This window comes from Monodon monoceros, unplaced genomic scaffold, assembly GCF_005190385.1.
Source record: "Monodon monoceros isolate NGI ecotype Baffin Bay Population unplaced genomic scaffold, NGI_Narwhal_1 Super_Scaffold_2, whole genome shotgun sequence".
Taxonomy (NCBI): Eukaryota; Metazoa; Chordata; class Mammalia; order Artiodactyla; family Monodontidae; genus Monodon; species Monodon monoceros.
Window position 1 is genome coordinate 98877893 of NW_021703776.1, and position 10547 is coordinate 98888439.

The window sequence follows — 10547 nt, forward strand, 5'->3', positions numbered from 1 at the left end:
CTCAGTGGCTTCTCTCTCCCAAACTATTCTGTCTCTGATTCTCCATTTACACACGGGTTAAATTCTCTGTTTTCTGTTTTGGTGTCAGTCTCTACCAGCTTCTGCCTCTGTCTGTATATCTACTTCAGGCGAGACTACTTGCTAGTAAATTTCTCCTTTTCCTTATCTCCGGCCTCTGAAACTCACCACCTACTTTAACGGACCTTGGCACAGCACAGATCATAACAGAAGAAACACAGACAACTCCTGTGAAAGGTGTCCCTGCAGAAGGAGGATGATAGGGAAGCAGATCTAGGGCACAGGTGTTGTTGGGGAGAACAGAAGTGAACCCAGCTGCTAAAGTGGTGAAGGACTGGGCAGTTTCCAAACTTGGGTACTTGGGGTAACAGACACCTTTTGGACTGCAGCCACCAGAGCCCCGTGCACTTCCTTGTACCACTGCCCTTGCCCATTGTGGAGCCTCCTGAGCTGTAGGTCACCACCTTGGTCAGCACATGCCTCACGCTGTCCCTCCCTCCAGGGCGGGACCAGTAGAGCCATAAAGCTCAAGGAGTCAGACAAAGTCTGGCAGCAAAGGTGAGCCCAGAGCAGAGCACACAGGTATGTACTGATGGGATATCCAGGGAGAGTCAAGCAGGGGTTGACTGGGAAGGAGGGAAGCAAGGGAATATGGACATGGAGTGAAGGGTCAAGAGAAACAAGACACAGCCCAGAAGGTGTCACTCCAGGGCACAAGCTGCCCGGGGGCAAGATGGGAAATGTGCAGCGAGGAGGCGGCTTCTGTTCTTCGGGTGCTGGAGACGAGCAGTGGAGAGGAGAGGGTGCGTTTCACATCTCCCAGCATGGAGGTCTCACTGGCCACTAAGTTCTCCCTTCTCCCATGGCTTCATTGTCCACCTCACCCACTGCCCATTTGGACATTGGACAAGAGGATGGTCCTGGGAAAGGGAAAGGTTAAAGGAATAGCCAAGTTCGGCTTAAAGGACCGCAGGTCTCTTCCTCATCTCCCTCCTTAGCGGAGCAGAAAGCAATTTGGGGATAAGAAGTGTTGATGAAAATTCAGTTAACTACCAAGTTAAGAAGAAAAAAGGAGAATTTGATTCAAGTCAAACTGAGGATTAGAACTCAGGGAGCAGATTCTCAGAAAGCTCTGAGAGCTGCTCTGCCATTTAGAAGTGGAAGGCACAGTCATATACATTTTCAAGACAAAAGGATCATACATCAAAATGCCATATTAACATTTTACATAAAGTTCACCAAGGATGTACAGTCCAGGTAAACACACATAGAGCAAAGCAGCAAGTCACCACGACCCCCTGCAGAGCTGGGAAAGAACACTCTTCTTATAAGTGGTTACATTGCTAGCATCAGAAGAAAGGGAAAAAATTGATCTTTACGGTCCAGCAGGCACTCCCATCTTTGAGGAGCTCTGGTTAATGTGTAACGCAGATGCACCTTGCATTTTAAGGAGGGAAGGAGGGAGGCCCAAACAAACACAGAGAGAAAATTCTATGTTTAAGTTTTTCTTGTCCTACCTTAAAATGTAGATTTTATTTCATTATTTCCCCCCTTTAAGATCATTAATCTTTCAATAGAAAGCATTTGGTGATCAAATATTTGGTCCCCCAATGCCAGGATGGTTGCTTATCTGCTCTGGATCCACCATGTCCCCCAATGCCCTGTCTTAAAAGCCCAGTTCTTTCTTTCCTTTAAGGGGATTAGGCTAATAGAATGCTTGGCATGGACTGATAGGCAGCTCTAGGTTGTCCAATAAGACTTATGCCAATTTTACTCTGTATGTGAATTGTGCATGCCCACTATTTTATACAGAGCTATAGATATGATCAGTAGTTTCAAGTCATTTAGACATCGGTATTTTAGGTGGAGCTTTGAATATACATCGAGAGGCACAAGAGATTATTACTCTATAAATGATATAGAACACAATCAATATGGCCAACGACAATAACAGAAGCAGAGGTTTAAGCTATGACTCCCCAGAACTGAGCCATTTATTCAAGATTTCATTTAGACTAGAAAGGGGATTCCGCAGGGCACAAATCTGATTTCTTATGTGAGTCATTAGATGGTTATATTAGAGGACTCATCTGGTATGAGAGCACAACATTGTCTGGATTATAGCGTAAGTTTTCCCCTGCAAAGCAGTTTTAAAAATCAAGTGTCGTTTGATTTTTCAGCAGTACTTTCTCATCATAGAAACTTCAGAACTGAGTAAACTAATTGAATGTAGTAAACCAATATGGAGGTATACGCCAATGGGGAGACTTTTTATAGACGACAGAAACATCTGAAAAGTCAGCGACAGAAAGTCATGTGGGGTTATCTCGGCCTTGTGTTGACTTAGGAATTGGATGACAAATCCAACAGCAGCTAAATTGCCCCCTAGTAACTATATTCTGTGACAGTGTTACTAAAGAGTTCTCTTCCTGTCCTAAACTTTGGGGCAAAAACATAGCTAGAAATAAAACAATAACTTTTTGATAGAGAGACAGGCTTTTGGTAAACAGTGCAATTGAACTGGTGGGATGGGTCTTACAGGCCTGGTATCGACTCTTGGGTCACTTGTTTGCTACTGTTGTCTATCTTCTTCTCATCCTAGCTTGGTGATGCTCGCCTTAGTTGAAGCCAGGTGCCAGAAACAGGGATCCAAGTCCATTCAAGTGGAGGGGTCTTTTTAAGATGAGAGGTGTGAGTCCATGAATTAGTGTCTTTCAGTTTGGCTGTGCATGGATTAGTTAATAATATTGATAAGTTTCTTTCCATCATGGCTGCAAAGAATCTTTTATCTGATGTCCTTTCCAACAAACAAAATCTCTAGGTTGTAATCCATGATCCTTTCCACCTACTGGGAGCTTGCTGTAAAAGTAGTTACCGATTTTTTTAATTGTCTCAATAAGTCCCTGTCAATAATATAATGTATTTCCTCAACCACTATGGGTGAAATTTTCCAAAATATTGTTTTCCCCATAAAAACCTTTTTTCAGACACCCAACGGGTTAAAGAATGTACATGTTGGAGTAATAGCCATTGGGCTTCAATAGACACTATAGGTTTCATTTTGTTTTATCAGGTCTAAACCATATTTGTGTGGAGGGGTCAAAATTCCCCCTTTTTGTTGCCATATCTGTTTCTCTCCTTTAGAGGTGATTTCTTGAGCCTGTAGAAAGAAATCTTTTATTGAGTTAGCGGGGTGAACGGACAGCAGTGGACATTCCGGAGGCCGGACAGGACGGGTATTTAAAGCTGCCCAATTGGCTGCGGCATCCGCAAGCTGGTTTCCTTTAGCTTCTGCAGCGTCAGATTTGGAATGCCGTGTTGTTTTCCTAATTGCTAACTGTTTGGGCAGTTGTATAATGATTAATAACCCTTCAACCTGTTTTCTATTTTTTTATAAGTTGCCCTGAAGAGGTTTAAAACCGCACTGTTTTCACAGCATTCCAAAGTTGTATGCCACTCCAAAAGCATAGCAACTGTCGGTATAAATATTTGTTACCTGGGCTTCCCTGGTGGCGCAGTGGTTGAGAGTCTGCCTGCCGATGCAGGGGATGCGGGTTCGTGTCCCGGTCTGGGAAGATCCCACATGCCGCGGAGCGGCTGGGCCCATGGGCCATGGCCCCTGGGCCTGCGCGTCCGGAGCCTGTGCTCCGCAACAGGAGAGGCCACAACAGTGAGAGGCCCGCGTACCGAACAAAAAAAAAAAAAAAAAAATTTGTTACCTGGGCTTAGCTAGTTGACAAGCTAGAGATAAGGCAGTTAACTTGGCTTGTTGTGCTGACTTTGTTTCTGGTAAAAAAAAAGTTTTCAATTATGTCCATTGTGGACGTTATTGCATACCTGGCTCGGCAATGTCTCGTTCATCCCATAAGTAGGACCCATCTATAAATTAACTTAGGTCAGCTTTATCGACAGCAGCTTCTTATAAGTCATTCCTGGGAACAAGAAGATAATCTGTCAACAAGATACGGTCATGGTTGTTTTCTTCCTGTGCTTCTGGAAGCAAAGTTGCAAGGTTAATGCTATTACATCAAACCAAGGTAGTATTAGGAGCAGAAAGCAACAACTTCATAAGTTAGCTGGCTTACAGAATTGTGCTGAGTGTGGTGAGAATTTAAAAGAGACTCAGCTGAGTGTATGACATAAATAGTTAAAGGAGACCTTATTACTATTTCTTCAGTAGCCTTACGAGACAGCTGTTTCCGAAATAACCCTCATACCAGGTGGAAGTCCTTTTGCTACCGAGTTTAACTTAGTTTTGGAGCATAAAGCAAGTCATCTACAGGCATTTTTGTAAAAGCATCAGGTTAAGACAATAACTGCCTATAAATGACAAAAGACTTAAAAAGCATGGTTAGGGCTTCCCTGGTGGCGCAGTGGTTGAGGGTCCGCCTGCCGATGCAGGGGACGCGGGTTCGTGCCACGGTCCGGGAGGATCCCACATGCCGCGGAGCGGCTGGGCCCGTGAGCCATGGCCGCTGAGCCTGCGCGTCCAGAGCCTGTGCTCTGCAGTGGGAGAGGCCGCTACAGTGAGAGGCCCGCGTACCGCAAATTAAAAATAAATAAAGAAATAAAATAAAAAGAAGAATAGCTCGCATTTCTTGAGTGCTTCCCAGGAGGCAGGCTTTGTTCTAAACACTTTATCCTTATTGTCCAACCTATTTTTCCATTTATTTCCATTTCACCGTTGGGTGAATGGAGGCCCAGAGAGTTTAAGCAAGGAGCCCAAGGTCACACAGCTGTTCCCAATGGTGAGATGTACTAGCACTCGAAATCCGGCAGCCTGGCTCCAGAGCCACATCTTTGAACTTCTACACTAAATTTCAGATTTTATCTACACAAAAAATATCGTGTTGTATCAAAAATGCAGTTTTGCCATCAATACCCATAGCACAATAGGCATTTTGTGGGGTTTGAGGGGCACTGTGAATCTCCGAGTGACCTAAAGCTGGAGAGATAAGAGCTGCCCCGCAGATAACGCACAGAGAAGGGGAAAAGGAGTTTGCACAAGTAAGAAAATCTACGGGACTAAAAGAGGTTTACGGACCAGGGAGGAGACAGCAGAATTAAAGTCGGTGGACAGCAGAGACCAGAGCAGTGCTGGGGGCTGCATGGGTCCCCAGCTGCCACTGAGGGCTGCCTCGAGCTGGGCGGGGACGAGCCAGGAAGTGAGTCTGTGGGAAAAACACGAGGCCAAGGGATATCGTAGTCCGAGACCCGACCTGGTGGAGACCCATTTCCTCCCATAAAGCTAAGTTCATCTATTCCACTGCCTTCCAGACCATGGGGCGGAAGACCCTGGCCCTCGGCTGGGCGGGTGCTGCCATCCTGGTGCTACAGACATTGGCCGCGGCAGAGGGCTCCCCACGGACCCCCGGCAACAAGGGCAGGGCGTTTGCGGACCTGAGCGCCCAAGAGCTGAAGGCCGTGCACAGCTTCCTTTGGTCCCAGAAGGAGCTGAGGCTGCAGCCGTCCAGCACGTTGACCATGGCCAAGAACGCCGTGTTCCTCATTGAGATGCTGCTGCCCAAGAAGCAACACGTGCTGAAATTTCTGGATAAAGGCCACCGGGCTCCCGTTCGGGAAGCGCGCGCTGTCATCTTCTTCGGAGCCCAGGAGCATCCCAACATCACCGAGTTCGCTGTGGGACCACTGCCCAGGCCCCATTACATGCGACACCTGCCCCACAAGCCCAGGCACCAAGCCTCCTGGGCCTCCAGGCCCATGTCCAAGGCAGAGTATACCCTCCTGAGCCACACCCTGGAGGAGGCCAGCAAACCCCTGCACCAGTTTCTCCGTCGCACCACGGGCTTCACGTTCGGAAACTGCCATGAGCGGTGCCTGACGTTCACAGACGTGGCGCCCCGTGGCTTGGCCTCCGGCCAGCGCCGCTCTTGGTTCATCCTGCAGCGCCATATGGAAGGCTACTTCTTGCACCCCACTGGGCTGGAGCTCCTGGTGGATCATGCAAGCACGAACCCCCAAGACTGGACGGTGGAGCAGGTCTGGTACAACGGGAAGTTCTACCGCAGCCCCTCAGAGCTGGCTCAGAAGTATGATGACGGAGAGGTGGATGCGGTAGTCCTGGAAGATCCGCTCGCCAAGGACAAGGATGGAGAGAACCTACCAGAGGCAGCCCTCTTCTCCTTCTACCAGCCACGTGGGGACTTCGCCATCACCAAGAACGGCCCCCGCCTGGTGCAGCCCGAGGGCCCCCGCTACAGCCTGGAGGGCAACACCGTGCTCTACGGGGGCTGGAGCTTCGCCTTCCGGCTGCGCTCGTCCTCGGGGCTGCAGGTCCTGGACGTGCACTTCGGAGGTGAGCGTATAGCCTACGAGGTGAGCGTGCAGGAGGCCGTGGCGCTGTACGGAGGACACACACCCGCGGGCATGCAGACCAAGTACATAGACGTCGGCTGGGGCTTGGGCAGCGTCACTCATGAGCTGGCCCCCGGCATCGACTGCCCGGAGACGGCCACCTTCCTGGATGCCCTCCACTACTACGACGCCGACGGTCCTGTCCTCTACCCTCGAGCCCTCTGTCTCTTCGAGATGCCTACGGGGGTGCCCATCCGGCGACACTTCAACTCCAACTTCAGCGACGGCTTCAACTTCTACGCGGGCCTCAAGGGCCAGGTGCTGGTGCTGAGGACCACTTCGACGGTCTACAATTATGACTATATCTGGGACTTCATCTTCTACCCCAATGGGGTGATGGAGGCCAAGATGCACGCTACCGGCTATGTCCACGCCACCTTCTACACCCCCGAGGGGCTGCGCCATGGGACCCGCCTGCACACACACCTGATTGGCAACATGCACACCCACCTAGTGCATTACCGCGTTGACCTAGACGTGGCAGGTAGGACTCGGGCTCGGAACCACCCTCCGGGCCAAATGTCTGCATCAGAGCAATAACTTACACTCATGGGAGATGGTGCTTAGACTCCCCCTGGAAGCGCGATACCGGGAGAGTTTACCCAGCCTGCATGCGTGGAACCTGCAGTGCTAGAAATCCGTGTGCCCCTGCAAAATGGTGAACGTAAATAGTGCCAGCTGTTCCCCTGGTGCTGCACTGACCCCCTGGGGGAGAGAAAGGTGTGCACAGGGCGGGGGAGGTGATAATGCCCAGGAGTGTAAGAAATGTCGCTGCCTGGTGCTTTGAGTAGATGCGGTGACATCGGGAATACTCCTCGTGTCTCTTGAGTTAGTGGTGTCACCTTAAAAGATGTCATGGGCGTAATGACAGGATTTGGCCTGACATCAAACCACATGTTAGAAGAGCCCCCCGTGACCAGGTGGGCAGCTTCTTCTCACTCCGCCCCTCTTGCCCCTGGGCCCAGAGGGCACTGACATAGTCTCTTCCCCTGGGGAAAGGCCAGCTGCCCTTTGCTGGGGCCAAGGCCTCAGCAAACAGACACAGAGCTCTGCTCTCAAGAGGAACTGTGCAGAGTCGCGGTGGAATCACCGCAGCTGCCGTGCCCGACTCTGAACTGTCTGCTAGTTCCTGGGTCCCTTCCCTCCACCGCCGTCTGGCTCAGTGCACGTCCCTGATACCCTCTCCACTCCCGTGGTTTGTTGCTGGGTGTGGTCGGGAAGGAAGGCCCAGGGCGGATGAGGACGCTTCAGTGCAGGGCGCTTGATTCTCCTCCTTCCCTGCACACACTCAGGCACCAAGAATAGCTTCCAGACCCTGCACGTGAAGCTAGAAAACAGTACCAACCCCTGGAGCCCGAGACACCGCCTGGTGCAGCCGACTCTCCAGGAGACGAGGTTCTCCCGGGAGCGTCAGGCGGCCTTCCTCTTCAGACAGACTCTGCCCAAGTACCTGCTCTTTACCAGCCCCAAGAAGAACCCCTGGGGCCACAAGCGCAGCTACCGACTGCAGATCCACTCCATGGCCGACCAAGTGCTGCCCCCGGGCTGGCAGGAGGAACGGGCTGTCACCTGGGCCAGGTGAGGGAGGCTCAGGAGGCCGGGAGGGCGGGAGGCTCTTCTCAGTGTCCCTGTGTTTCCCTGTGTCCGTGTGCGTCTGTGTTTCTGTCCATGAGATTCTGAGTCTATGCTGTGGTGTATCTGGGCGTGTGTGTGCGTGTGTGTGTATGTGTGCACATGTGTACGTTCTTGGTCACGTGGCTCTGTGTTTTGGGAGGGGAAGTACAGAGCCCCTGAGGAGCCCTGGAGCCTCTGTTGGCAGTGTGTCTGGCTGACTCCCAGGGGATGATCCCGCATCTGAGGGAAGGCAGTAACTTTCCCCCATCATTGACCCTGAAGATGTTCCCTGGGAGGGACTGGAGGCTACCTTCTTCTCTCTGCCCGGACAGGTATCCCCTGGCAGTGACCAAATACCGGGAGTCTGAGCTATACAGCAGCAGCATCTACAACCAGAACGACCCCTGGGACCCACCTGTGGTCTTTGAGGAGTTTCTTCACAACAATGAGAACATTGAAGATGAGGTACCAGCTCTGCCCTCTTCCAGCCCCACCCTGAGACCAGATCCCCGCTCAGTCCCAAGATCTGTGCCCGGTCCCAGGATGGTGAGGGCCGGCTTGCTGCTTGGAGAGCAAGCTCGGTGGTCACTGGATTTGCCCCTTCCTTAACCATGGGGCTTAGGGGGGGTGCCCACCCCTTCCCCTCCGAGCACCCTCAGCACCGCCCACCCCTCTCTCCTGTAGGACCTGGTGGCCTGGGTCACAGTGGGCTTCCTGCACATCCCCCACTCCGAGGACATCCCCAACACGGCCACGCCCGGGAACTCCGTGGGCTTCCTGCTCCGGCCCTTCAACTTCTTCCCAGAGGACCCATCCCTGGCGTCCAGAGACCTCGTGGTCGTGTGGCCTCTGGAAAATGGCTCCACCTATGTCCAGCGCTGGATCCCTGAGGAGGACGGGGACTGCTTGATGCCTCCCCCTTTTAGCTACAATGGAACCTACAGGCCTGTGTGAAGGCCCCCTCCCCCCACTAACTCCCACCTGAAGCCCGAGTGCCCCGCCTACCCCAAGCACAGACAGGAAACCCCCTCAGGCCTCAGCTCCTATGCTGCCTCCTGCGGAAGGCGTAGCAGACGAGGCCATACACCAGGCCGGGCGTGCGGCACACACACAGATGAGAAACACAGGCCTCGGCCTCCACCCCAGAGAAGACCTCCATCGCTAAGCGAGGACACTCACTGAAATACCAGGTTGACCTATCAGGTCAGTCTGGAGAATCTGAGGCTGACGGCTCCCTCTCGGGGGCCTGTGGGGGACCCTTCTGGGGGGCTGATAGGCATGCAATAGTGCAACCACAGGAATACACTACGGAAAAATCGAGCAAAATTGCCAACACCTTTACCCTTTGACACACTGATCCAACTTCTCGGAGTTATCCTGGAGATCTGCCTACAAACAGAGGAAAAATAGACGTACACAGTAATCCACTGCAGTACGGTTTGTACCGGCAGAGTCTGGAAACGACCCAAACGTCCTCCTACAGGAGAGAGCCTATAGATCCGAATAAACTATGGAGTGTCCACACAGTGCCATTTTAGGTGATTGTAGAAGAAACGAATGAACAGGGACATTCCCTATACTGATGTGGAAAGATCTTCAGGATATACTAAGTAAGAAAATGGGTATAGAGCAATAGATAGATAGAATGCTAATCTTCGTGTAAGAGAGCAATTGTGTGTTCATAAAAACCCTAGGAAAATACACGTGATTCTAATATAAACGGCTACCTATTGTCTTCGTCCATTGAAGCTGCTGTAACAAAATACCATAGTCCGGGTGGCTTTTAAACAGCAAAAGTTTATTGCTCACAGTTCTGGAGGCTGGAAGTCCAGGATCAGGGTACCAGCAAGGTCACGTGAGGGGCTTCTTCTGGGTCAAAGACCTGTGACTTTTCGGTACATCCTCCCATGGCAGAGGGGTGAGGGGTCTTCCGGGGTCTCTTTTATAAGAACATTAATCGATTCGTGAGGGCTCCACCTTCATGACTTAAGCACCTCCCAAAGGCCCTACCTCCTAACACCATCACATTGGACATTAGCGGGGACACAGGCGTTGAAACCACAGCACCTGAAGACACAGGGAGAAACGGGATGGATGAGGCAGGGAAGGGAGAAGAGATGCTGTTTGGCCAGGTTTCTTTGTGGGCTTTTTTCTTTTTGAGTGAAGAGAGCCTGAGGGGACCCACAGTGGGGCGGGCAGGGTGGTGGGGAGGGGCGTGGTCTCCTCCCTCCCTCTGGAGGTCGAGGGAGCCTCCAAGTGTCCCGGCCACAGCGCAGTCCCAGGTTGATGGGTCCCCAGGTGCCATCACCTCCCACCCCAGTGCTATGTTGTTTTTATTTTTTAATCATGGGAACATATTACCTACTCAAAATAATAAAATCTAAGTTTTAAAAGAAAAAGAGAAGGAGGGAGGGAGGAAGGAACTCTTATCGCTGACTAATGGGATAAAGCAGCCGGCCAGGATGGATGGATAGACGGACTCAGCCCCCCACAAAGATTTCCACATTCTAACGTCCCTGGGACCTGTGAATATGTCACCT

General features: G+C 51.4%; 1 protein-coding gene across 1 annotated transcript; it reads left to right on the top strand.

Moving 5' to 3' along the window:
* The first annotated feature begins 482 nt into the window (after positions 1-482).
* AOC1 (amine oxidase copper containing 1) lies at positions 483-9756 on the top strand. Its single transcript, XM_029234236.1, has 5 exons — positions 483-600; positions 5296-6877; positions 7686-7971; positions 8340-8472; positions 8692-9756. Exons 2-5 carry the CDS (start codon positions 5299-5301, stop codon positions 8959-8961), a joined length of 2268 nt encoding a protein of 755 aa, XP_029090069.1. The 5' UTR covers positions 483-600; positions 5296-5298; the 3' UTR covers positions 8962-9756.
* The last annotated feature ends 791 nt before the right edge of the window (positions 9757-10547 follow it).

Coding starts and splice junctions, on each gene's coding strand:
- AOC1 (XM_029234236.1), top strand. CDS start 5,299: ATGGGGCGGAAGACCCTGGCCCTCGGCTGGGCGGGTGCTGCCATCCTG. Junction 6,878..7,685: donor CGTTGACCTAGACGTGGCAG/GTAGGACTCGGG, acceptor GCACACACTCAG/GCACCAAGAATAGCTTCCAG. Junction 7,972..8,339: donor CGGGCTGTCACCTGGGCCAG/GTGAGGGAGGCT, acceptor CTGCCCGGACAG/GTATCCCCTGGCAGTGACCA.